The following is a 26710-nucleotide window of genomic DNA, read 5'->3' as shown; positions in this document are numbered from 1 at the left end:
CAGCGAGAGCGGGGCTGGAGCCGCTGGGGACAGGGGTTCGGGCAGCCTGTCTGAGGGGCCCACTGATGCTGACGGGCACCCCTGGGCAGAGGTGGCCATGAGCATTCCCAGAAGGCCAGCCCTGGGCTGGGGGGGCTGGGCTGGGGCTGAGGGGCCAGGAGGGCGGGGCCAGCATGGCACCCAGAGACAGGACTTAGAAATTTGGGTTTTCTTCTGAGAGCTGTGAGTGCTTTCTAAGCGGAAGAAGGACCCGATTTGTCATGGGGCTTCACAGAAACTGACCTGCTGGCCTGGGCATGGGGTGGCCATAGGGAGCCCTGGGCACCCAGGGAGCAGAGGCGACGGGGTGCAGGAAGGCTGCCAGAGCGTCCCTGTGTCTAGTTGTCCCCTTTTCGAGTGCATTTGTCATGTGTGTTCCATGTCTCCTGGGAGGGGGCATCAGCTTTAGCAATAAACAAGCAGGTGCACCCCACTTGGTGCTGAGCTGAGGCGCCTCCCAGTGGCTGGTGCCGTTGGAAGAGTTTGGGGGTGGGACCTCGTGACCCAGGCAGACAGCAGACCCCAGCCCAGCTCCTGCTGGATGTACGAGTTGTTGGCGAAACAAGACAAAACAAAGCCTGCACACAGTTCCGTGTCCCCTACACCAGCCCCAAGGAAGGGGAAGGCCCAGCCCTCGAGGGAGTGCTGGAGGCCGGGAGGCCATGCTCCTCGCCCCAGCGTCTGCGGCAGACCTAGGCTGGCGCTCCGTGTCGCCGGTCTGTCCTCACTCTGTTTCGGACCGGAGCTCAGCGTTGGGAAGGAACTGAGCTTGACGGACACGTGGCTGCAGGTCATCGGGGCCCTGTGGGGGAGGCAGGTCTGAGGGCTCCTGGGTTTCGGGGGAGGGGGGCCAGCGACAGTGGGGCGGGAGGGACAGGGAGGCCGCTGGCCGCAGGGTTGCAGCTCCCAAAGGGACTGAGATTCAGATGCAGCCCCAGCCTCTCCAAGCCCTGTGCCAGCCCACGGCCCTTGTGGAGGAGGCGCTGGGGTGGAGCCCTGGTTTAGGGTCTGGTCGTGCCCCACACAGGCTGAGCAGGTGAGGGCACAGGAGGTGGGCCTGGCTCGGTGACAGTTTGCTGGCACTTCTGTTGCTGCCTAAAGACAAACACCGAGGAAATAGACTGAGCTTTGTCTCCTCCCTCCCAGGGTCCCCACCCCAGTACCATCCAGTGACCATTGTTCTGGAAACTCCCGAAAGGTGTGCCGGAGTCCCCTTTCGGCCTCAGAGGTGCGCTGGGGGTGCTTCCTTGGCCAGAGGGACCTGCCGCGTGGTTTCCCCTGGTACCCAGATGAGAGGCCGCGTTGGGCCGGATCCTGACCCCGCCGTTTCCCAGCTGGTGTCTCCAAGTGAAAAACACCCTCTCCCTTGGAGTCCAGCTTCCCTCCCCCCCCCAGAACGAGGCAAGGACAGCAGGGTCTCTTTGTGGCAACGTGGGTGCTGCCCCACCCAGAGGGTCCCAGTTCGAGAAAAAGCTGGTGGGTCAGCGTCACCTGAAACTGTTGGCTCCACTGGTCTCTTCAGAGCGATTCTGTGTCCAGTGACTGGAGGTGGCAGCCAACTGCCCGGCCACCCCGAGTGTCCCTGTTCGCCCACAGTCTGTGGCTGCGTGCCTGCTGGCCAGTGTCCTGGTTGCCATGGTGACCACGACAACTGCCGCACAGCCACCGAGGGCCGGTAGGAATCCGGAAGCGTTTTCCGCCTCCTGTTCTCTCTTTCAAGCAGACGTTCAAAATCATTGCCATTCATTTCAAAGACACTTGGTGACCTTGCGTTTTCCGCTTCTTGATCTTTTTTGAGGGCCTTGGATATTGCGGGGTCTTTCTTTGTGGGTGTGAAACTGATCAGAGCTCTGCATGAGGGGCTCCCGGAGCGCCCCGCCTTCCTGTGACGCGCAGACAGCCCCCCACGGGTTTTTCTTCAGTAGAAATACATTTACCTGTGACATCCTTGTCTTTCTAAAGCCAAGCAGTTTTGTGTGTCAGGGACGTGTCGAGGGTAAAAGGTTTGCACCGAGCTGTGCGTGAGTGTGTGAGTGAGTGGGAGTGTCATGCCCCGCCCGCTCAGCTGCCTGGTTTTCCCATCCCACCAAGACCCCTGGAGCACCATCATCACAGCTCACCTCCCGGTGAGAGTGGGCGGGAGGGCTGATGGGCAGGAGCCTCCCTCCGCAGGTGCCAAGCACCTCTGCAGCGGCATCCTTAGAGGCTTGTCCGGCAGGTCCGGCTCACTCTTCCCTGCTCATCCCTGGCTGCAAGGGAGGCAGGAAGTGGTATCTTTCCGCTGGGGACGCTGGGTGGGGGAGGGGCAGAGAAGGGAGGTGGGCACCCCCCTTCTGCACTCTCCTTTGCAGAATCTTACCCAGGCCCACCCTGGCGTGCCACGTCCACCGCCTGGCGTGCCCCTTCCCCCGCATCCTCTGCGGACTCTGTTCCCCAGCTGCTCCCGAGGGCCCGGCCCTGTGGGTCAGCGTTGCCGTTTAAATCTCAGGTTCCTTTGGAGGGTGGGGGCTACTGCTTTAGTCCGCAGCTCCTCCTGTTCCCGAGAACACCATGGGGAGCCCCCCATTTCCCTTCGCTAGAGCAGAGACAGCACCTTAGTGTGGGGAGCGGCTTTGCCGAGACACCCACAGCGACCAGACTGGCTGCTTTTCCCGCTGCACCCACACGAGTGGATTCAGTTACTGCAGACCAGCCACCGAGGATGGAGGGCGGGGAGGACACGGCTCTGCTTTCTCGTTCCCTGCTGGCCGTGCAGTCGGCTCGGACCGTCTGGTTGGCTGGGGGAGGTGGTGTGGTGTGCTGAGAAAGGGCAGAGCCTTGGCCGGCTGGAGCAGGTGGTCCATGTCCTCCGCAAAGGCGTCCTCAGTGGGTCAGCTGCGACCATGGCCCGGCTCTCTCACAGGGAAACAGACCGGGCGCCGCAGTGGAGGTGGCAGAGTCCCACAGGCTGCTGACTGGGGGAGGAGCAGCTGTCCCTGGGGTGGCGGGGACCTCGGCATCCAACTCCCTCTCACTCAGACGGGCGTCGGAGCAGGCAGACGCCCACCGCCACACAGACGCGCCTGAGTGTCCCTTTTTAAACGTCGTGGGCGTGGACTGGCACAGTGCAGTCGGCACCCCGGCGCTCCGTGCGGTCGTGGGCCCTCTCCTTCCCACCCCACGTTCCCAGTTCTTCGCCCTGTGGGACTCTGCTCAGTGCAGCAGAGGTGTGTCCCCAACACCCCTGCAAAGTTGGCCGGAAAAGTCCGAAAATGTCTCTGGTTTGGAAGCTCCGCACATGTGTCACCACGGCGCTCGGCATCCTGGGGAACACTTCTGTCATCCTGCCTGTGCTGTCCAGCAGTCTCTGCATCCGCCTCCTGGGGGACTTCCAGTGACAGGAGGAGGTGTGCGCGCTGGCCTCTCGCTTGCGTGCGTGGACCTGCGTATCCTGCATGCGGTGAGAAGAGACCAGTGGTGCCCCCCCTTATCCTGGGGAGCATGTGGTCAGGTCAGCCTGCCCTGAAAGGAGCCTGAGCCCCTCCAAGGGGACACAGGGGACAAGCCAGGCACTCAAGGAAGGCTCCCTGGAGAAGGCGGCCTTGGGAACTGAACCTTGAAAAATGTACCATATTTTGCTGAATATAATGAGCATTTGTTTGCCCAGATTTTTGAGGGAAAAGAAGGATGCCCATTATTCATGGGTATAGCGATTACATACCAGGGCTGTAATAATGGGCGTAATGGCCCCCACCCCGCCCAAGGCCACAAGCTCAGGCTGGAGCCCCGGGTTCGGAGCCTGGGTCCTCTCTTGTCTTCACCCTATACCCTGTTCTCTCTGATTCCCCGTCTGCCCTGTGACCAGTCCCAGGCTGAAGCCACATCCTCTTTCTGGGCAGCCTCAGTGACCCAGTAGGATATGACCTCAGCCGGTGCTGGGCCTGACACAGTGTGGGGGCGAGTTGAGCCCCTGAGCAACACTGAGCGCGGCCCTGTGCGGAGGCAGGGAAGTGAAACTCTGCCCATTCACAGCACTAACAGCGGCACATGGCAGAGGCCTCGGAGACTGTCCCCAAACATTTGTCACTAGTGTTGCCGTCCTAGCTATACCCCCTCAGGGCAGGTGTAGGTGTGTACACACACACACACACACACACACGTATGTGTCTGTCCCTCTGGGCGGAGCCGCTTCAGCCTGGCTCAGTTCGCCTGTGGGGAGCTCCAGCCACATCTGTGGCTCCAGTCGCCGTCCTGCGTTCTCTGGCTCGGGGACTCTCAGCCCACCCCAGACAGGAGCTGGAGTGGCTGGTGGCCCTGCGACCTGCAAAAGCCAGCTGGGCTCTGGGTCTGGAGAGACCACAGGCCTCAGAAGGCATCTCAGGGAGAGGTGTAACTTTCTAACCAGAAGACTGACGGAGGAAAGGTCCTAGGGGCCCTGGGGAGACAACAGCGAGGGGAAGGGTGGCAGTGTTCCTGGAACTGCGGCTTGAAGCAGAAAACGGCGGAATAGTTCTGGAGAGCTTGGGGGGCCCTTGAAGCAGAGACGTAGGGGCGCCGCTGACCACACATGTCAGGCACCCCGTCCCCCACCCCCGCCGTTTTGGGGTTTTGGCTGCTTCTCCCAGAACCCAGAGAGCACCCGGCAGGGGCGGTGTCGGGAAAGCGTCTGATCCCTGGGTTCTGAGTGTGCCTGTGGGTTGGAAGGCCCTCGGGCCTCCGCGCAGCCGCCCGGAGCCTCCTTTGGCCAGTGCGCAGAGTCCGGGAGAAGCAGTGTTGGCGGGTGGAGCCCGTCACAGCCACTGCCAGGCTCCGTGAGATGCTGCAGCTCTCGGGCAGGTGGCCGCACTGCTGAGTCAGAGCAGGAGCAGTGGGTCCCTGAGGGGAAGGCACCAGGGAGCCCCGCGGCCACTGGGGCCCTTTTTCTAGCTCTTCCGATCTGGTCGCTATGCAACCTATTCTTAAATCTTGTTTTTTGTCGTTTTTTTTTTAATTTTATTTCTTTATTTTCGAGAGAGGGAAAGGGAAGGAGAAAGAGAGGGAGAGAAACAGCAGTGTGTGGTTCCCTCTTGCGTCCCCCACTGGGGACCTGGCCCACAGCCCAGGCGTGTGCCCTGACCAGGAATCGAACCGGCGACCCTTTGGTTCACAGGCCGGCACTCAGTCCACTGAGCCACACCAGCTGAGGCAAATCTTGTTTTTAAAGACTATTTTACTGAGAGAAAAAGAGCTCAGATGAAGGGGATGTTTGCCGTGTCCATGGGAGGCTGGAGGTGGTGTTCGCTGTTCAAACAGTGCCGCAGAACGAGCGGAGCAGGAGACCGCAGCGCGTGCCCGGTGTCAGTGGCACCGCCCGGCCACCTGCTCAGCCGGTTGCAGGTGCGCAGAGGTGGGTGTTTGCGTGCATGTTTCTGAGCCCCCCAGCCCCCTCTTTGCAGAGAGCCTTTTCTGAGCAGCTGCTGCAGGTGGGATGTGTCCCCTCTCTCCTCGTGGGCAGCCTGCTTACACTTAGGTCCTTGTCATTGACTGAGTCATACAGTTAGCACTTGTTGATGACGGGTCAGCTTAGATGTCGGACAGCCTGCTGGGCCCCTAGTACCCCGATCTGACGGGGCCGATTCCCCCGAGGTGGGTGCCCTGGGCTCACACACGTGCAGCACGGGGGCCCCAGCCGCTGGCCGGCGTTGGCGCATCAGCCTGTGGGCCTCTGCCGTAGAGAAAACCAAGCCGCCAGTTCCAGAGCCCAGAGCTGTGAGGCCAGTCACCTGGACTGCACCCGTCCCGCCCCTGTTCCCAAGGTCCGGACAGCAGCTCCTGGTGGTGGGGCTGCCCTGGCCGTGTGTCGTTTGCTTCGTGTCCCTCGGTCACTAATGTCACTGTAGCCACCGTGCTCCCAGCGCCTCGGTTTCCCACGAGCGTTCTCTGTGGGGCAGTGAGTCCCATGTCGTGTGACAGGAAGCAGCTGTCTGGGGCCCTCGTTGGAGATGCCATCACAGGTGTTTGTCTGGGGACACTCGTGTCTCTTCTGTCCACATGCATATCAAAGGGTGCTCAGTGTCGGCACCAGTCTGGGCACCAGTCTGGGCCCCGGTGAAAGCAGAGGAGACAGAGGTCAGCGCAGCCGGACACAGGGCACAGCAAGTGCGGCATCACGTGGGCCCCGCCACCCGGAAGGACCGGGGCCCTTCCTCCGCACGGAGCTTCCCCTCGTTCGCCTCTGTGCCTCACCAGCGATGTCCCTCCTCCGCAGGTGCACCTTCCGCTTCCCCAGCACGGCCATCAAGATCCAGTTCACCTCGCTGTTCCCACGGGAGGAGGCCCCAGCCTCGCCCCTGCGGCCGCTGTACCCGCAGGTCTCCCCGCTGAGGATCCACATTCCGGAGCCAGACCTGCGCAGCCTGGTCAGCCCCATCCCCTCGCCAACCGGCACCATCAGGTGAGCAGCCCTGCCCCCCGCCCCCCGCGCCCCGCGCCACTTGGGGGCGCTCGGCCAGCTCCTCTCCACCGTGGCGCCTGTGCGCAAACTGTCGGACAGAGAGGAGGGTGAGGCAGGCACCCGGTGTCTTGTCCGGTGCCTGGTGTACTTCTGCCACAGCGCGTGGTGGTACTGCGTGGCACGCAGAGCCACTTTGCCAGCTGGGTGTGTCGTACCTTGGGGCCTTTTCAAGTGAGCGCAGGTGTTGATTTTCAGGACACTGAAACTATTTGGAAGGAGTAGTATTTCTATGCCAGGACCTGCTGAACTTTGTGGAAATTCTTGGTGAAGTTTCAGAAATTGATCTAGACTTTGAAGAAAGTCCCCAGACTTTGTCACCCTGGGGGCGAGCCGCAGTAGCCTTGGGGGTGTGCCCCAGAGGTCTGTGTGTGGAGTGGCACTGTGCCGGCAGCTGTCCCCACCCCCAGCCCTGCCTTCACTCCTCTGTCACAGCTCGGGGAGGCTTATTTTGTGGGGCGAGACTCGGTTCGTGTAAGCTGGTTTACTGCTTTGCCACGGACGTTTTAAGACACAACTGGCTTTTCCTTTTCTGCGTGTGCGGCCCTGCGTGTGTGACACTGCCGTGACCACACCTGCCTGTGGTGACGGCACCTCCCCTCCTGCCATGGCTCCAGGCGCGCCCAGCAGGGCCGGGCATCCGGCTGCAGGTCAGCACAGCGGGGAGGGTGCGGGGCACCTCTGCGGCCGTCTGGGACTCTCGGGCACGTCTGCGAGCCGTGCTTGCAGACCCACTGCGCTCGCAGCGAGCTTTGCTGCCCCTCTGTGTCACGAGGCACCAGGCCCGTCTCTTGCTCATGGCCCTCCCTCAGCGGTCCCTGTGTCTTGCCCCTTTCCAGGGTCCCAGTTGGAACCACGTGCTGCTTACTCCCTGTGATAATCAGTGTGTCACCTGCGCCTTTGTTTCCTGCCCGTGACATGCTGTCGGCACTGGGAGCTGCTCGCATCAGGTCCTGCAGAGCGGGGCCCTCCGGAGCTGGTTGAGCGGGCATGTCTTTCTTCTGCAGGGACTGAGCCAGGTCAGGGCCGCACTGAACATGGCTGCGCCCCAAGTCTGGGGCCCGAGTCTGGTCAGTGGGAGGCCTGGGGACAGGGCCCTGCAGCCTCGCTGGGCCTGGTCTTTGTCATCGGGGAAGCCCACGCTCTTTCTGTGCGGCCGGCACTCGCGACGTTCCATCCTGACCGCGATGGTGATGGCAAGTAATGGCCCCCGGAAACCTCACATGTGGCCCCTGCAGACAGCATCTCCTGGACCTCGTTCCAAGGCTTCATTTCAGTCACGGCTCTGTCCTGAAACCCGAAACCCAACGCGTGTTCTCGCTGCTTCCCAGACGTCTCGCCCGAGTGTCGTGGGAAACACAGTCACTGTGGAAACATTCCTGCGCTCACCTGCGTGTGCCACTGACACACACAGAAACTGCATGCGGTGAAGTGAGGCGGCCACTGTGGAAGGCAGGCTGGCAGTCCCCAAGGTTAAACAGAGTGTCGCCCATGCCCCCGTGCGCCAGCCCCGGGCCCACGGCCACACTACTCGTAGTAGTCCTGAGTAGAGGCAGCCCAGGTGTCTCTCAGTTCACGAGCAGCCACTAACACGAGCCCCACCCCACAGGGGTGTGGCTGGGCCGTAAAAGCCGATGAGCTGAGTGTGGGTGGCCCTGGTGAGCATCCCGCTGCGTAAAGGGGGCCGTGTGTCGATCCCCCGTCCTTGCTCCGCTGGTGTGGAATGTGCGGCCCAGGCAGCCCCGCAGGGACAGAAAGCCAGTGAGTGGCCACCGAGGCTGCGGGCTTCAGGGGAGCCACTGCAGTCGTTATGGGCTTCTTCCCAAGTGCCGACAGCATCCTGGACTTCGATGGCCCGGTGGTCACACAGCTCTGGGGACACACAGACACCATGGTGCTGTGCACTCGGGGTGTGGCGTGTGTAACGACATCTCAGGGAAACCGAGGGGGACATCGCACTGACCCCGTCACCCAGCAGCCCCTGAGAGCCCCTGCAGGGACATCACTAGTGTGTCACCGGCCAGGTCCAGGCGTGGCCACTCTCCACACCCCAGGGACAACCACAGCGGGCGACGGGCGGCCTCAGACAGGGCTGGGTCAGGACCAGCGGTTTGCAGTCCAGCCAAACGGGCACCTTTCAGAAAGGAAAATTGTGTGGGTTACAAACCAGGAGAACCTTTCATGAAGCGAACGCAGTTCCCAGTCACGTTCCAGATAAAAACGGGAACCAACCAGTGAAGACACTCGAGCAAAGCCCTGGCAGCCAAGTCACTTTGGGGCAGGAGGGAGGCAGTGAGTCACGGAGGAGGTGTTGTTTTTGTCCAGCGGAACCGCCGGTGTCGCAGAACTGTCCTCCCGAAGCCAGGTAGTGGGGCCGCCCCTGCCTCCCTTGGTTGGTGTTTAACTTGCTCCTGGGGCCGGAGGGAGTCAGAGGGCGGGCTGCCCGCCCGGCCCGGCCCCGCCCCGCCCCGCCCCGCCCCGCCGGGACTGGCTCCCTGTCTTCCTTGGGTAAAGGTACTTGCAGGGCAGGTAGCACCTTTGGGACAGGCTTTCTCATGGGAGGGCCTTTATCAGGTGTCACAGGGGAGGGTCCCTGTTGACACCCTTTCATCGTCACGCTGCAGAATTCAGCACAGCAGTGTCGGGAAACCTCAGAGGCCCCTGAGGTTTCCTTTCCAAGACCCTTTGCACGGGAGGGAGGGGCCTGAGTATTATTTACAAACAGCCCGGCCTCCTCCCGCCTCCCTGGGACCCTCTGCAGAGACCCTGGCAGGCTGTGCCGGCTGGGAGCTGGGGGGCGGTTCCCGAGGGAGCGGCCCTGGGGGGGCAGCCCGCCCTGGCACCCACAGCTCCCAGCAGCCGGGCCCTTTCTAAGAACTCGGGCCACGGCCCCTCCTCCCGTCTGTCTCCTAATTTGGTGTGGCTGTGCCCCGAGCGCCCCATTGGCCGGCGCAGTCCCTGCAGTTGGAGACCTGGGTTGGGTTGGTTTCCTCCCCGGAGCCCCCATCTTCGCTGAGATCTGGGGGTGGCTGAACCTGCAGGAACCTGCCCGGCAACACACAGCCCCGCCCTGCCTTCCCGACCCAGCCGCCTTCCCCTGCCCCCGCCCCTGGGAGGTGTTTTTTGGGGGGTGTTTTTTTGGTTTTGTGTTGGGGAGTTGGTTTTTTTTTGCTTCCCCTGCATTGCCAGGCCCAGGTGTGTGCCAGTGTGGTTGGAGTTTTTTTTTTAACCTTCCTTTTTTCACCATGAAGTACTCCACCCAGAAAATGAATGAACTTTCTTTGAAATAAATTCTGCTGTCTTAGGCCGTGTTTTGTTGACTTTTTTTCCCCATTTGGTAAAGAAGCAAGTGGTAAAGAAGAAACTGGCTAGTCATTTCCTGGGTATCGCAAACACAGAGACCAGTCGGAAAAGGGCTCCCCTGAGCCAGTTCCAAGAAAACTGCTACAATTAACAGAGAAAAGACACATCACAGAAGGAGAGAAACCAGGTGTTACTCCTGAGAGCAACATTGGAGAAGCTGCTTAAGAAAGCTTTTCTCCACGCTTCCGACATAGAGAGGATCCAGAAGGAATGCAGTTTGCAAGTTAACAGGACACAAAAGAAGACACGGCCATGGACTCCGGCACCACATGCGACACGGCCTCCGGCCTCCCCGCCGGAGTCTCAGCCCTGGCTCTGTTTGTCTCGCTTTGCGATGTCACCTCGCCCTGGAGTTCAGAGGTCTGAGGTCATCAGGTCTGCGTTATAAGTGCTCAATCCACCTGGCTCAGTAGATTGAGCGCCGAACTGCAAGGCAAAGGATTGCAGTTCGATTCCCAGTCAGGGCACATGCCTGGGTTGTGGCCAGGTCCCCAGTGGGGGGCGTGCAAGAGGCAACTTCACACTAATGTTTCTCTCCCTCTCTCCCCACCTTACCCTCTAAAACAAAATTTTTTTTTAAAGAGTGCTTTTGTTTTTCTGGTCAATGCGGGATTCGTCCCGAAGGCTACAGCCCTCGCTCTGTTCTCAGCCTGGCCGCACGCAGGCCTCCCTGCCAGCCCCTGGGGCCCCCCATGCGTGGGTCACCTGGGGGCCCTTTCTTTCCTCCCCAGTACCTGTGTCCGCACTGCCCCAGCCCCTCCCTCCCTCACCCCCACCTGGTCCCTTTCCCCTCTGAGAACTTCAGAGAAGTACAAATCCACAGGTCCCCACAGAAAGGCCGTCCTTCCACGTCCTGTCTGTTCCCCTCCGCCCGGCTCCCGCCGGCGCACTCTTTGGCCGGACTGTTGAAGGAAGCAGGGCAGAGCTTGTACCCGTCCTCGAGAGTCTGTGCTGCAGGAGGGGACGCCCCAGTCCCGGCACGTCTCGGGGCCCTGTGAAGGCGGTTACTGTTTTCCTGGGTGTGGCTGCCAGGCAACGCCCAGCCTGTATGGGCACCGGGCCACCCTGAGAGCCCCTCCCGGACCACACCTCTGGGAGGTAGGAGGCCCCCCTCAGGTGCACACACCGAGTTAGGTCCCCGCCGAAGCACCGCAGACTCTAGACATGCATCGCGCACGTGTCTGACAGGCCGAGTGCGCAGTGCTCCCCGGTGGTTCTCCGTGTGCTCGGCAGCCCACGCCATTCCCACTCCCCCACCCCTCGGACACGCGTGGAGTGCCCCTCAACCTACAGCTCCATGTGTCCTCCTCTCTCCTGTCTTGGTACTTCCCGCGTTGCTGCGTGTCGGTGTCTGCAAAGTAGCCCATCGCACGGATGTGCTATATGCGGCCCTAGCTTGGCGTGTGCAGGCCACACCCTGGTCCTCCTCTCGGGCTGGACTCGATGGCCTTCCCACGAGTCAGCAGCCCGTCGGCTGTCTGACACTGCCCCCAGAAATGCCTGAGTATGTTAAAGCAAGGCACCAGAGTTCTCGGGTTTGGTTCTGTTGTTTCAGATGTGCCCTTCAGGGTCAGGAGCCATGCGATATTAGGGTCTGTAATGACATGGAAACTTCTCCAAGGTAAGGCCCACCGTGCTGAGGCTGGGTACTCAGCCTACCCCCTCGTCTCCATGGTGCTGCCACCCCCCTCGCCACCCTCGGGCCCGGAAACCAAGGCGCAGAGCGGCTGAGCGTGGGGCTAGCTGGTGCAGTGGGGAGAGTGCACGAAGCTTTATTTCATCCCTGGTTTCAGAAGGTCTGTTTTGATTACTTTTATCAGAGTAACGTGTGCACGCGGTGTCACAATTCAGCTGATTTCCCCAGAATTCTAATGATAGAATGGCAGTCCCCTGGCCATGCCCTGCCCATCCCCCGTGGACAGGCCCCCCAGCTTCTCACCTCTGCGTCACTCGTGCACACCTGTCCCGGCTCCTCAGACTGAACTCCACTGTGGAAATTCAGGGGGCAGACTTGGCCCCCGTCCCATCCCCAACAAAATGCTACCAGAATCTTGTTGGCCCCGTTAGAGTTGCCTTCTCCTCAGTGTAACCATCTGGTGTGCTGAGAACTGTTGGTTTGATTGCTGTTGCTTCTCCTGGTTTGTCTGTTGGTTTGGGACTGTTGTGATTCCTCGGTGTGACTGTTCATTTAGTGGCTGTTGCAGTTTCTCAGTGTGGCTGTTGGTTTGGTTACTGTTGCAGTTCCTGGGTGTAACTGTTCATTTGGTTACTGTTGTGATTACTCAGTGTAACTGTTGGTTTGGTTACTGTTGCGATTTCTCAGTGTGACCTTGTAGCAGTCACAGTGTTCACCACCCTTGTGGGGGCTGGTACTCTGGCTGGTGCTCACAGGAGCTGTGTGACCCGTTCTGTGCTCAGTTAGATCTGCATGTCCCTGGGACCGGCACACCCCACCCCCTGCCCAGAGTGACGGTCGGTCACTTGCACCTTTGCTGAAAGACACTCCTCGGTGGTTCAGGCCTCCCCATCGCCCTGACCCAGGTGGCACCTGGGACCCTGGGAAGCCCCTTTTCCCTGGCCCCAGAGTGTTTCCTTTCCCCGTCTGCCCCTTTGTTTATCAGAGAACATCATCCTGTCATTTCTTGAAGATGGGACCAGAGAGGTACATTTTTTTTAATTTACCATGCTCATAAGTTATTATTCTCCGTTCACACCAAATAGGTGGTTTGTGCAGAGAAGTCTAGGTGGGAAGTTTTTCCTTGTCATTTATATCATTTTCTAGCTTCGGGTGCTGCTGTTAAGAAGCTAACATTCTCCTGACCCCTGACCCTTCGGACACAATGTGCCCTGGACAAGCTCGGACTCCCGGGTGACCAGGGCACAGGGCATCTCCGTGGCGAGCCTGCGGGGGGCCTCTGTCGCCCTGTCTGCTGTCTCTCTGCTCCAATGTTGCAGACAAGGTGCAGGCATCGCTGGGTGTGTCGTGGGTGTGTCCTAGCAAGACGGGGCCCCAACCCAGAGTGGCTGCTGACAGGACAGGCCAGCCTTGAAGGGCCGCCACTTGAGACTCAAAACAGAAATGTGACTTCAGATCATCAGATCATTTCTCCTAAAGGGATCGGCGACTGCCAGGCCAGCCCGAGTGTTCACCTTCACGTCCCCCTTGAATCTGAGGTCGGGGAGGGCATTTGAGTCACGTGACACCTGGTACTGCGTTACTGCACCCCGAATTCAGACTTCCCACAGGCCTGGGCAGTTAGGGGTCCCCCTGAGGGGAGCGGTTCCCGTCCCCTCCAGGGACACGTGTGCGCATCTGCACTCCCAGAAGCCTCGTGTCACTGACGGTGCGGGAGCGTGAGTAGAGTAGGATGAAGCCCCCCCACGCCCGCGGCCAGGCTCTGAATTGAGCGTTGGCAGCCCTGAGACGCCCGGCCCATGTGGCACGTGGCCTGCCCCCTTCCCCCGACTGGGAGGTGTGGGGCCAGAGCCGTGGTGCCAGGCCGGCCCTGTGAGCCAGCCCACAGGGACACTGAATGAGGCTCATTGAGAAGCCAGCTGCTCTGAGGCCAGAAAGGCTGTGTGTGCAACGGCACGTCCCCTGGACAGCCCAGTGTGCCCTGTCCCCGCCACAGCGTCACCAGAGAGGGTGTGTCAGCAGCTCTGTAGAGAGGGGCACAGGCTGCCCTGCTGTCTCCCTGTGAGCCAGCTCCGAAGCCTGCCCTTCTGTGGGAAGGACTCGACCGGAGATCATTCTGTGGGAGGGGCATCTTGCCTTCTGAGCTTGGATGTGAACTCTCTCTGACCCTTGACAGCACAGCCATGGGGGGTGGGCAGCATGGCTCCAAGCCAGCCCAGGAGCTGCCGTGTCCCTCTCCACCTGTAGAACCCCCCCATCTCACACCAGGTGAGACCCACGGGCCCCCTGGCTGGACCTGAGTCCGCTCCAGGAGGGTGGCGTGTGTCCGAGGGACAGTCCTTGGCCACGTGCTCCAGGGGAAGGCCCAGAGCTCGGTCCAGGAGGGGCGTTGTCAGTGCTCAGCCTGAGCGGGCGGAGCAGTCCACAGCCCCGCACAGAGCGGGTTCGGGGAGAGCCCCGACATGGGGCTTGGTGGAGGCACTCACGCCCACGGGCGGCCACGGGGCTCTGGGGAGCTCCCCACAGGGCACTTTGTACCTGGGTTTGTTACCCGCTTGTTGGTTTCCTCTGAGTGCTTTGTAATAGGATTAGCTTTAGAGCCAGTATTCTGATGCGGTGTGATAAGCAAAGTGCACCGTGTTACCCAGAGGAAGTGGCCAGAGCCCAGGACAGGGGGGCAAGCCCTGGGGGCTGGACGGAGCAGGCCTGGTGGCCATGGTGCCCGAGGAGCCCTGGGCTTCAGGTGGGAGCAGCCTCGGAGGAGTGGCCACAGATGTTTCAGCCCCGTATCTGGTCGAGATTTCAGCCTGGGACTGTCCCGGCAGCCCAGGGGAGAGGGAGGCAGCCTGGCTGTGGCCGGGGAGAGCCGTCCCAGCCCTCTCCCGGAGGTTCTCACCCAGCGGGGACCAGTCTGACCTTTGCCGAGGGCGCCCCCGTGTGGACAAGTGAGCACACGACAGCAGTCGGCCCGCGGCTGCCTCGCAGGCAGGCCCCTTGGGCCGGGCAGTAACTGGTCCATCCTTTATCCAGGGCCGGCGCGCTGCCATGGCAACACAGAGACCGGGACACTGCCGTTTACCTCTCTGCCATCCGGGGAGGCCCTGTGTCCTCCACCAAGTCCTGCGCTTCGGGGTTGCGACCTAGGGCGTGTCCTTTCTCTCCACAGTGTTCCCAACTCCTGCCCTGCGAGTCCACGCGGAGCCGGGTCCTCCGGCTACCGATTCGTCCAGAACGTGACCTCGGACCTGCAGCTGGCCGCAGAGTTCGCTGCGAAGGCCGCCTCGGAGCAGCAGGCGGACGCGTCCGGAGGAGACAGCCCCAAGGTCTCAGCTCTCAGGGCCCGGGGCGTCAGCGGCGGGGCGGGGCCTCCAGCTCCCGTTCCAGGGCGCCTCCTGCAGGTCTGGTTTGCTGGAGGTGGTGATGCGCGGAGGCCCGCGTCGCTTCCTGGCCGTTTCTCCCCCTCTCGTCTGCTGTTGACCTGTACAGACTCGAGAGGATCAAGTTTTATGTCAGTTCGTGACCACCTGACAACTTTTTAAACATGTATTTCAGTGGAGTTTCTTACCACTGACTTTTGAAGTGTAATGTATGTGGATCCAGTGTACTCATTTTAAGTGATACAGTTGACCCTTGAGCAGCACTGGGGTTGGGGTACTGAGTCCCCGCACAGTCGGAAATCTGTGCGACTTTAGTCATTTATTTATGTATGTATTCAGTTATTCAGTTATGCCCAACCCCTTCTTCACCCACCCCCAGCCCCCTCCCCCCTGAGCCTGCCGGATCTCTAGGAGTCTGTTTCTGCTGTGTTGGTTTCCTTTGTTCATTAGACCACATAGGAGTGAAATCCTGATAGGCTTTGAAACCAATGTGTAGAGGAGGCGAGGCATTCCGGGACATCACACGCAAGCCTCGCTTCCCTTCGCATGGGGCAGAAGCAGCTCCCCTCCGTTACGCAAGCACGTTGCTGGGGGCCGCGCAGGACACCGGGTCTGGTGTAAGGAGACGCACTGTCGACCTCTTGTCCTCACCAGACACTTTCTCCGCTGGGAGGGACATGCGGGCGGGTTGGATGTGGGGGCCGCCTGGGGCTCCACGCACTGCTGCTCCCCGCAGGACGAGTCGAAGCCTCCGTACTCCTACGCCCAGCTGATCGTGCAGGCCATCTCCTCGGCGCAGGACCGGCAGCTGACACTGAGCGGCATCTACGCCCACATCACCAAGCATTACCCGTACTACAGGACGGCAGACAAGGGCTGGCAGGTGAGGCCCACGCGCTCCCGGGTGGCTCCGGGGCGGCCTCCTCGGAAAGGAGGGCGCAGGGGGGATGTCTGGAGTGGGCTGCCCGGGGCGCCCGGGCCCGGCTCCGGAGGCACTCGGGCGGCTGTGCCTGCCTCCTCGCATGGACGTGCTCTGTGCGTCACAGTCACATTGCCTCTGGTCACCTGTGTGTGCAAACTGTGGGTGTGTTTGTGTGCGATCGCGTGACCCTCGTCCTCTCCGCACAGCCAGTGAGTCCCACACATCAGCCCGTCTCCCTGGCTCCTCTCCCATCGGCCAGCGGGCTCTGTGCGGGTTTCGACCTGGGCGCACCCCGCAACTACGGCTGGTCTTTCCGTCCTGCGCTTTCTATAAAGGACGGTAGTGATGCTGACCCGAGTTATCTCTGCACTTCCCCACAAGAGAGTTACCCCGGCCAGCCTTTGGGAGCCAGGCCGCCATGAAGCCCGGGCTCCGGTCGCCTTGGCCTCGGCCGTGCTGCTCTGGTGCGGGCGGGCAGGGTTTGCCCTCTGGCTCACCAGTAACCGGCGACTGTCTCTGCTTGCCTGCAGAATTCTATTCGACACAACCTCTCCTTGAACCGCTATTTCATTAAAGTGCCCCGTTCCCAGGAGGAGCCTGGGAAGGGGTCTTTTTGGCGAATAGACCCTGCCTCAGAAGCCAAGCTGGTGGAGCAGGCCTTCCGGAAACGGAGGCAGAGAGGCGTCTCCTGCTTCCGCACCCCCTTCGGGCCTCTGTCGTCCAGGTGAGCCCTACCTCCCCAGGTGGCCGCACTGGGGCCCTCACACTGCCGCAGCCCCTGTGCCGTGGGTGTGGCTTTCAGGTGGGGGGGGCCTCTGAGAGCAGCTCTGCCTCCATCCTGCACCGAGGCCTCTGTGCTCTGCCCTCTTGGTTGTGGACTCATCCTGGGGGTTCCGTGCTGGTCCTACAGCTGCTTACGTCATGACCGTGAGGGTGTGGCCACTTCCCTGGGGGACAGCTGGTCCCTCCAGGGAGTGAGCGCTGGGGATCATGGCTGTGTCTGGAGCCACACAGTGCAGTGTCTGTGCATGAGACCCATCAGGGGTGGGGCCGGGACGCTCTAGTCTCAGCCTTCTTCTGTCATTACTGGGTGGGCACTCACTTCCATGGTCCCTTCTCCCCACATTTAGGAGCGCTCCAGCCTCTCCCACCCACCCTGGGCTGATGTCCCCTCGCTCTAGTGGCCTGCAGACTCCAGAGTGCCTGTCTCGGGAGGGCTCCCCCATTCCTCACGACCCCGAGTTTNGCCACATAGTGCAGTGTCTGTGCATGAGACCCGTCAGGGGTGGGGCCGGGACGCTCTAGTCTCAGCCTTCTTCTGTCATTACTGGGTGGGCACTCACTTCCATGGTCCCTTCTCCCCACATTTAGGAGCGCTCCAGCCTCTCCCACCCACCCTGGGCTGATGTCCCCTCGCTCTAGTGGCCTGCAGACTCCAGAGTGCCTGTCTCGGGAGGGCTCCCCCATTCCTCACGACCCCGAGTTTGGGTCAAAGTTAGCTTCTGTTCCAGAGTATCGGTATTCCCAAAGCGCACCCGGTAAGAGCGGTTTTTGTCCCTGTGTCTGCCGGGGCGGGGTGCGGGGAGCCTGCTGATGACACCCCTTCTCTGCACAGGCTCTCCCGTCAGCGCCCAGCCTGTCATTGTGGCCGTGCCGCCCCGGCCCCCCAGTTTAGTGGCCAAGCCAGTGGCCTACATGCCGGCATCTATAGTGACAGCCCAGCAGCCCTCTGGTCACGCAATCCATGTCGTGCAGCAGGCCCCCCCTGTCACCATGCTTAGGGTGGTCACCTCCTCCGCCAGCTCCGCCAACGGGTACATCCTCGCCAGCCAGGCTTCAGCAGGGGGTGCCCACGAAGCAGCGGGCACGGCCGTGTTGGACCTGGGCAGTGAGGCAAGAGGTAAGGAGCCGCGTGGTCCCTTGGCAGGGCCACCAGAAGGTAGGCTGTCACCCTGGGTCTTGGGGGCTATGGATCCCAGTGTTGGGGACACAGAGCCCTAGTATCAGGGCGCGGGCTGTCTCTGGAGCCAGTGGCTCTCAGCCTCCTGCCCCTCCTCCCAGCCGCTTGTTTCTAAGGGAGTCCGTCCTCTGGAATCAGCACCGCGCATTCTCCAAAATAGTTTCTCCTTGCGAGTTGGGGCTTCAGGTGCTCAGAGCCCCAAGGCCACACCGAGTTGGGTAGAGGGGCTGCCTAAACTTGGGGTCCAGAGGATGCATCCTCCCAGGTCTCAGTGAGAAGCCCTTGGACATCATTTAAAGTACAGAGTAGTTCCCGAGTCCTACACTGGAAACCTGGGCCGCAGGTCCAACGGGTGGTCGTGACGGGCAGCCACACGGCCAGGTCCAGCAGGAACCCACGGTAGAAGCAGCGCCTCTGCCGTCCATCCCTCGCCCACTGCCCTCCCTGCCACCCCCGCTGGCCGATCTCGGCGTCGCGTCCGGCACCTTCAAGCAACAGGTGCATTTGGGTGAAAGACAACAGTACGGCTCTAAACGCAAATCATTTCACTCAGATTCACACATTTTATTTCCCGGGTGACATCAGGTCTGGATGAGGGTTAAGATACTTGAACTTGGTCTAAAACCCTCCATGGGGGGGGGTTTCTCCCCTCTGTCGGGGCTGAAAGGCCCCTGCTCGCTGTCCCCATGGACAGCTGTCCTTCTGCCAAAGCCTCGAGGGCCTCACGCACCCTCTCCCCACAGGCACAGAGGAGAAGCCCACCATTGCATTTGCCACCATCCCTGCCACCAGCCGAGTCATCCAGACAGTGGCCAGCCAGGTGGCCCCAGGGGTCCCCGGACACACAGTCGCCATCCTGCAGCCTGCAGCCCCTGTGAGCATCGGGCAGCACCACCTGCCCGTCCGGGCCATCACCCAGAATGGCAAGCATGCTGTCCCCACCAGCAGCTTAGCCAGCAGCGCTTACGGTGAGGTCCGCTGACCCTCGCCCTGGTTTGAAGCTCGGGGCTCAGCCCGTAGTCACTGCAGCGGGAGGTCGTTTTAGTCGCTCCGCACCGTCCCCCTGCAGAGCAGCGGTGCTGTGGTGACAGGGGAGCAGAGTCCCCGTCACAGAGCTCTCTCCTGGCTGGGTGAGACCAGAGGTCCAGGGGGCCATCAAACAGCCCGCAGCAGGGAAGGGGGCTGGCGGGGGAGGGGGTCGGTTCTCAGTCGGATGGTTCAGGACAGGCGGCATTTGCTAATGACCTGCCCCTGGTTAGGGCCTCACAGAGAAGTGAGAGGGGACGCTGGAAGAGACTGGGGACAGTGTGCCCTGCGGGGGAGAGAGGACAGGGTCAGGGAGTGGGGCTCACAGAAGCCTGGCCCCAGAAAGCAAGGCCGGCTGCAGTGAGAGCTGGTGGGGACGGGCACCACGGGGGCTGCCGGTAGCTCTGGCCCAAGGCACTGGGGCTCCTGGGGCCTGGGCTCCTGTGTGGGGGCCATCGGTGCTGGTCCTGACCAGCTCCGGACGCCAGTCTCCTCTCCTCCTCTGCCAGCCCTCACGAGCCCCCTGCAGCTCCTCGCCGCCCAGGCCAGCTCATCGACGCCAGTGGTGGTCCCCCTGGTGTGCGAGGTGGGGCCCGAGGAACCAGCAGCAGCCTCGGCAGCGGCCACCACCACCACCCCGACCACCACCGCCACCTCTGCCTCCTCCACTGGGGAGCCCGAAGTCAAAAGGCCCCGGCTGGAGGAGCCCAGTGGGACTGGGACCACGCAGGCCGGGGTGATCACAGCTGCCGGCCCGCAGGGGTCCGGGACCGGGGAGTGACGGCACCTGCGGAGGTGGAGTGGGACGCAAGCCGAAAGGGGTTGTGCGGCTGGACCGCGATGGCCGACATCGCCGCCGCTTGGGACCATGGCGAGAAAGCCCCAGGCTGCTGAAGCGTGGTGCCCCTCCGACAGGATGCCGCCCGCCTGCTCCTGCACTCGCCCGCCCCGCCGTCTGTCCCCGTCCCTGCTGCGGTCGGCGCAGAAACACATAAACACGTTCGGATGGTATGGCTCTGGGGCTCTTTGTCTCCCTCCCCAGCACTGTTCGCCCCCCCGGGCCCCGGCCACGAGCAGCAGCCTGCGCCCTGGCGACCCCCCAGACAGGCCCCCCAAGGGGAGGGCAGGGCGGCCACCCCCACCACTGTCTGCTGTGGCCCAGCACCGGCTCGGGAGAGGCGGGAGCAGTCGGACTTCTGACGGTTCGTGGCGTCCACTCCCTAACATAGGGACCCAGAAAGTATCGGATTGGCATTAACGGGGACAGGGAGGGGTCGCTTTGGCTTTGGACCCCTAGTAATTCTTATTTGGTTGCAACGTGGCATTGGCTTCACCAACATCTGAGACGCACAGAGCGACCGCCTGTCTCAGGGGCTCCCACCTGAAGGCGGGTGACCGCTGTGGGCCTGGGGGCCTTGCCGCCCACGGTGCCCTGGCGAGGAGAACCCACTGCCCTGTCTGCTCACTTCCGGGGAGCTCACTGGCTTCCCGGTCGGCACTCGAGGCAGAAAGCTGGTGGAGGGCACATCTGATCTGCAGCGTCCCGCCCTCGGCCTCCCGCCCTTTGTACTCCCGCGCCTGCGTCAAGAAAGACCAGCCCAGCCTTCTCTGTGGTCTTGACGCCCCAGTGCCAGTGGCCAGCACAGCATACCCAGCGCGGAGCAGAGCCGCTCTGTGCCGCTTCGCCAAGTCGTCTTAACCACCCATGGGCACCAGGGACTTGGGGTCAGTCAGCGTGTGCTGGCTGCATCTCCAGCGCCCAGCTCTCACTGGTGTGGCTGGGCCTGTGTGCATCTGGGGAGAGCCGAGGGCAGCACGCTGCAGGTGGGGGTGCCGGCCTCCCCAAGGCGGGAGCAGCCTGGGCAGGGGATGAGCCTGAGCTGTCTGGGTCCCTGCACAGTGTGTGGTCGGCCTGGCCTCTCGGCTGCTCGTGGAGAACATTCTCAGGAAAGTCGAGGGAGCCTCTGGGGGAGGCGCTGGTCCTGCCGCAGTGGACACATCTAGAAACAGCAAATGCAAGGCTTTGGCAGTCCCGGCAGGCTGGCCTCCTGCCCAGCAAAGCCTGTCTGTCCTCAGCCTCCATCTTCACCAGCAGGCTGCCTGCCCTTAGCCCTAAGCCCCAAGGACAGCTCGGCCTCTGCAGTCACCCAAGAGGACGAGCCGGCGGTTTCCCCGGCTGGGACCTGGTGGCCAGGCCTTGGCTCAGGAGGAGGGGCGTCATGGGGCGTGACCTCAAGGCAGCACGGGCAAGACCGGCGTACATGCCGAGTGTGCCCTGCTCCTGCAGAGCCTTCCCATGGCAGCGTGGGCGTGACCCGCGCCAGCTCCCGTCCCCAGGATCCCCACACCCACCACCACCAGTCGCTGTGGACGCGTGCAGAGCGTCTTCCACCCGGACTGACCAGGCGTTTCTATGGCACTAACCCTTCTGTGGGAAACAAGCTCTTCTGCGAAGTCCAGGCAAACAGACGGACAGACAGGATGCAGACAGCCACCACTCCAGGTGACGCACAGTCACACTCCATTCCATGGTGACTTCTCCCGTTGTTTCCTGCAAACTCTTCACCACGCGTCTGGTGTGTGTGCATGCGCGGGGACGGGTGAGCGCGAGCCAGGCCCAGGCAGACCCCCTGCCTCCCGGCCGCAGGCCTCACTGTGAGGGTCCACGACGAGGGGCCTGGCCCTCCGTCACCATTTAGTCAGGGGACGCGTTTGCTCCAGGGCTGCCAGGACCACCACAGGTTTGCCTCCTCGGGACGAGGCATTGTCCACAGAGGGGACCGCCGGCCATGGGCCACCGGTGGTGTGTTGCCCAACCTGGCGTCAGGGCACAGCCGCAGCCCCTTGCTTTTCGGATTTTCCAGGCGGTCTTTTTGTCCGTTCTCACCGATGACCCCACTCTGCAGCCAGAGGTGCGGGGAGGAGGGAGGAGAGGTGGGTGTGTGGGACGGGGGGGGAGGACGGGGTCCCGCTGCGTGCCGCTCTGTCGCGTGGACAGCTCCGTTCCTGTGGGGACCAAGACAGGACCCCGAGGGGTCAGCACCAGTGCCGGGCAGGGTGGGGGCAGGAGGCCGAGGCCCTGGGGAAGTTGCTGCTCTGGTCCGCAGACAGCCCTGGACAGCTGGGTTCCCCGACCACACAGCATGCCTGGCTGGTGCCGGCACGTGTCCTGGGACTGGTCACCAGGGGCTGTGGAATGGCCAGTGCCCAAGGAGAGGCTGTGTGGCACAGCCAGAGAGGTTACCCAGGGCCCTCAGGGTCTGGGGACCTGTGACCTGCCACGAGTGTGGGCTGTGGTGGGCAGGTGACCCCAGCCAACATTGGGGCAGCGAAAGGTCAGTTCTGGCTCAATCCTGAGTCACTGCAGCATGAGGGTCCAAGAACCTTCTCTTTGGTCTCCCGGGGGCTGAGTCTGGGAGAAGAGATGGGCCAGTCTAAGGGCGCTGGCTCGGCCATGGGGCTCCTGCTGCTGCAGCCCCCCCCCCCCCCCAAATCACACACGCGCGCCACCTGGGGCCTGCTGACCTGCCTGCTCGTCACCGGGCACCAAGTGCAGAAGAACACTCTGCTTGGGGGAGAAGTCACAGAAGAAGGCATTTAAGTAGGTGATCGTTTCCCACTGAAACAGTGTAGGGTGACACTGATGTTGAGAGTGGTAGGCTTGTCCCCGAGAGCACACCTCTGCGTCTCCTCCACCCGGAAGCTCCCCGGGGGTCCGCTTAGCTCCTGTGTGGGGCTTGCTGTTTGTTTGTGTTTTCTGTCTCTCTGTCTCAGAACCCAAGCCAAACGGGAGAAGGTGAGAGGGTTTCTGAGCCACTCCAGTGGGGACTGAGTGGCTGTCGGCCCGGAGGGCCCGGGTTTACAGGTCCCTGACTATGCCTCCCTGGTCCTGGCGAAAGAGCAGGCGGAGATCACGGGGTCATTCTGCTGACGCTGTCATTTCTAGAAAGCCCTCCCTCTGCAGGGGTTCTTTGGGGGACCCTGCTGTCTGTGGGCGGAGCCCCTCCTAGTTCAGAGTCCGAAGGGAGGAGGGGTTCCCTTGGCTCGGGGTTTGGTTTCTCACCTCACGGAGGCCAAGAGCAGACCTCCCTGCAAAATCGAAGCCTTGCTGGAAGTGAATGTGCCGGAGAAGGGCGTTTCCCGGAGCTTCAGGGCCAGACCTCAGCCGGCACAGTTGGTGCAGGCGAATGACCTTTCTCCAAAAGCATCTAATTCTGCTTTGCCCTTGAGTGACGCCGGGGCTGAAGCACTGTCACCATCTTGGGGTTCACAGCTGCAGCCGGCCTCTGCACCCCCGACCCCCCTGAGAACAGCTCCCCCAGACGCACTTCAGGGCACCGTGCAGGTAAACTGCCTCCGTTCCAATGCTGGGTAAACGGTGCACTACTCATTCTAGAATAAGTTACCAAAAGTGAGTGTGAGGCTCCGCCAGGGAGAAGGGCCCTGGACTCGCGTCTGGGCCGCCGCAGGGGCTCCCCCTGCTGGCCTTCTGGTGAAGCGTCTCCTGCAGCCCCGCCACCATACCTCTGCCTGGAAGGGACACTCAGAATAACCTAAGTCGTTCAGACGCGCTGCTACGAGGACGGGAGCGCCCTGCAGGCGGCCGGTGGGGGTGGCAGCTCGGGCGAGGGCAAGACTTGGCTGCTTTCTGTCCGTTCTTTCCAGATTGTTCTCCTGTGTTGTACAGATCCCTTTCATTTTAAAAGCTCCTTCCCCGAGGCCTTGTTCTCCACATTAGGGTTTTTAAAGTGCTCAGGATGCGGCTCTGGCCCCGTGCTCACAGCTCAGAGGTTTGGTGCGCCCCAACCCCTGCCTCCTGCCTTTCCATTTCACACCAAAGCTTCTGTCTTTGGTGTCGAGGGAGGGGCTGGATCGGTGCTGGTGGGTTCCCGGGCGGCACCGCGGCCCCTGTGGGGTGGTGGGCAGCACCATCCTCACCCCTGGGCTGGTGGCGGAGTCCGCTCGGGCCACGAGGGGCCCAGGAGTGCTGCTGTCCTCTGCAGAACTGCTGCTGCTTCCCCTGTCCTCGCTGCCACCCGACCTGGGGTGACAGCTGCTTGGAGACTGGGATTTGGGGGTACAACCCCAAGCACTTCTTCAGAACTGAAATAAGAAATAGGCCCATTTCACTGTTCAGAGAAAATGGTTTTAGTCTTAAAAGGGAAGGAGGGTCACTTGCTGAGCCGTGTCCTTACCCTGCAGGCTCCGAAGGCCCGTGTGGGGGCGTTGGGCTCCAGCTGGTTAGTGACAGGAGGCCCTCCTGCAGGTGACCTTCGTCAGGCGGAGCACTAGGGGCTCACTGAGGCTCCACTGCCCCCAGGGACTGGCTTCTGTCTGCCTTTCTCCGAAAGGCTGAAATGAACATCTCTCCTTTGACTTCCTGAGCCTTGGGGATCACCCTAATGCTGGTGTTGGCTGCTTGCTCTTTGAGAGGAGAGTTAAGGGAGCAGTCGCTTTACCTCGAGGCACCTCTCACCAGGGGGAGACCCACCTGCTGGTCCTTCTGGCAGCCATTGAGAAAATGGGAAGAAAAACTCTGGGGCCAGCAGGAGGCAGCAAACAAGCGTCCTTGTTTTGGGTGACCAGGTGCTGCTGGCTGCATGGGACCCGCGTGTCCCCACAAGTGGATGGCTTCAGGTCACCTTCCCCAGGTTTCAGTCACCATGTCGCCTCTGAGGGTGACCAGAGAGTTACTCTCGCCTTCCTGCCCCAACCCAGTTAATCTGAGTCAACACAGAATTGGAAGAATTCTGGTCCTTCATTCTTGACTCAGGAACCTTTTCTGGAATGGTTTGCTCATTTGATGCATCTACACATTTACTGATGGTAGACTCTGTGTCTGAAATCATGAGCAGTGAAGTGGAGGGCAGGCCAGGCCCGAGAGCGACCCAGCAGTGAGGCCTGGGGCAGGGTTCGGCATGTTAAGGAATGTGCTTTTCACAGGGAGATTTGTCTGCAGCAGACAGGCCCTGCTCAGCTGGGCTGTGTCCCGGGGTCCCGGGCGTGCCGTGCCCTGCGCAGGGCCGAGCTGGAAGGAGTCTGACTGAAATGGATGTTCCCCCCTGCAAGGCCTGACAGGTAATACACTGAGCCTGTGGCCTCGAGCTCTCAGCCTCCACATTTTGCGTTAATTGGTCCAGGTTTTTTTTCTTTTAATCAGTAAAAATGGGATTTAAACTCAAACATTTTAAGCTCGGCCCTTCCCTCCTTCCTGGTGCATCTTAATTTACTCAGTTCAAATTCTGTCAGGGCAGGGTGGGGGGCAGCGGGGAGACAGAGTGCACCCCAAACTCTGTCTCAGAGCAGCCGAGTGCAGACCCCGCGGCTTGGCGCACGTGAGGGAGAACTGAACCCAATGCTGAGATTTTTTTGTCCTTACCAGACAGCTAATTCTCCTGTAAAGGTAACATGGGGGGGTGGGTGCTGTTAGGGTGGTGTGTGCGAGCGTGTGTAATTTTTTTTTTTACAGTGGCTGTCTAAAGTGTTTTTTACAATACGTTTAATAATCAATGCTTTAAGAGTATCAGTGGTATCCCATAAAGTGGAAATTGGGGTTCTAGAGCCTTGGGTGTGAAGACGAGGTCATGTCGTGATGTTTCACCACCTGTGAGCAAAGTCTGGCCTGGGAAACCCCGGAAGGCGCCCAGACCCACCCCCTTCGGTGGCAGGAAGCCCGCGCTACCATCGGGAAGACGGACAGACCCACAGCAGCTGGGCCAGCCTGCGTTTCCATTTCTAATGGGATACAGTATTTTTTTAATAAGGAGCCATACTTTTTTTTAAAAGTTTGAGATATGAATGTGATTTCTAATTATATCAGACATTAATGTTTTAAAGCTATAACAAAGTTTAAAATTTCTACTTTTTGTTTTTCACTTATTTTAACTGTTCTTTTATCTATTAAATTGTTGTATGTGGATGGGGAAGTTTTGTTTCTCCTCTTAGCATTTGTTTCTATAACCGGAAATAAAATTATATATTAAAGCAATGACAGCCAGGCTCAGCATGGTCTTTGTGGGTGAGCGGCCACCAGGGGACAGACCCTGATGGGCAGATAGTCCCCCTCAGCTGCCGGACCAGGGGCTCACTCCAAGAAAGAGGCAAACTGACAAAAGACGAATCTGCGGAGGTACCCGCAAGGTCCGGGACTCGCAGGAGGTCCCTTAAGATCAGCCTGCAGCTCCAGGGACGCTGACGAACCAGGGGACCCCCCCCAGACCCGCACAGCTGCCTCAGTGGGCCCTGGCACCCACCAGCAGCAGACCCGCGCAGGTGTGGGTCTCCCTGTCCTTGCCTGCGTGTTCACGTTCGGGTACTGAGGTGGCCAGGCAAGGACTCTGCAGTCAGACAACCTGGGGTGCGGCTGCAGCTGGGGGACTTGAACCTGCAAGAAGCCTTGTTTCTTCACATGCAGAGCGGGCACCCCAACCTCACAGCATGTTCTGTGGCTTCGGTGACATCAGCCGTGGTGAAGTCAGCCACTCTATTCACAGTGCCTGCCATTTTCACAATTAAATCATCTTAAAACGACGTGTGGGTATTTCTCCTGCACACTACCTCTGAGGGGGTTAATAAAAGTGTTTGTCACAAATACATGTCATCGAGCCTCTCGGCAGCACTGGAAATTTGACCTCTGTGTCTCTCGGCCTCTGAGGCACCACATTCTCTCAGACTGCTTGCTCCCAGGCTGGCAGAGGGTGGAGGGGCCGCGATGACCTGGAATACAGCCGCTGGGCCAGGTCCTACCTCCACGTACAGGGTATGACTTGGCCCCCTTCACCATTTTTTCGGCTTCTGACAGTTCAGCCTTCAAATGGCACTAAATGAAAGCTCCTCGGAGCTGTCCCCCGGGTTAGAAGGGCTCACGGATGCACAGCGCTTAGCACGCAGCAGGCTTTCCCTACAGACCGCCTGTAAC

The 26710-nt window shown here is 61.0% G+C and overlaps 1 protein-coding gene across 1 annotated transcript in view; it reads left to right on the top strand.

The window, feature by feature from the left end:
• The window catches only part of FOXK1 (forkhead box K1), a 46974-nt gene extending 21189 nt beyond the window's left edge, over nt 1-25785 (top strand). Inside the window, 8 exon segments of the mRNA XM_037057905.1 lie at nt 6266-6451; nt 14674-14830; nt 15621-15767; nt 16337-16530; nt 17178-17344; nt 17422-17706; nt 18510-18734; nt 19302-25785. Of these exon segments, the coding sequence (XP_036913800.1) occupies nt 6266-6451; nt 14674-14830; nt 15621-15767; nt 16337-16530; nt 17178-17344; nt 17422-17706; nt 18510-18734; nt 19302-19573 (1633 nt within the window). The 3' untranslated portion in view covers nt 19574-25785.
• The last annotated feature ends 925 nt before the right edge of the window (nt 25786-26710 follow it).

Source organism: Sturnira hondurensis, unplaced genomic scaffold (assembly GCF_014824575.4).
Source record: "Sturnira hondurensis isolate 20B ecotype Veracruz unplaced genomic scaffold, ASM1482457v3 Scaffold0009733, whole genome shotgun sequence".
Lineage (NCBI taxonomy): Eukaryota > Metazoa > Chordata > Mammalia > Chiroptera > Phyllostomidae > Sturnira > Sturnira hondurensis.
This window is presented reverse-complemented; position numbering and strand designations above follow the sequence as displayed.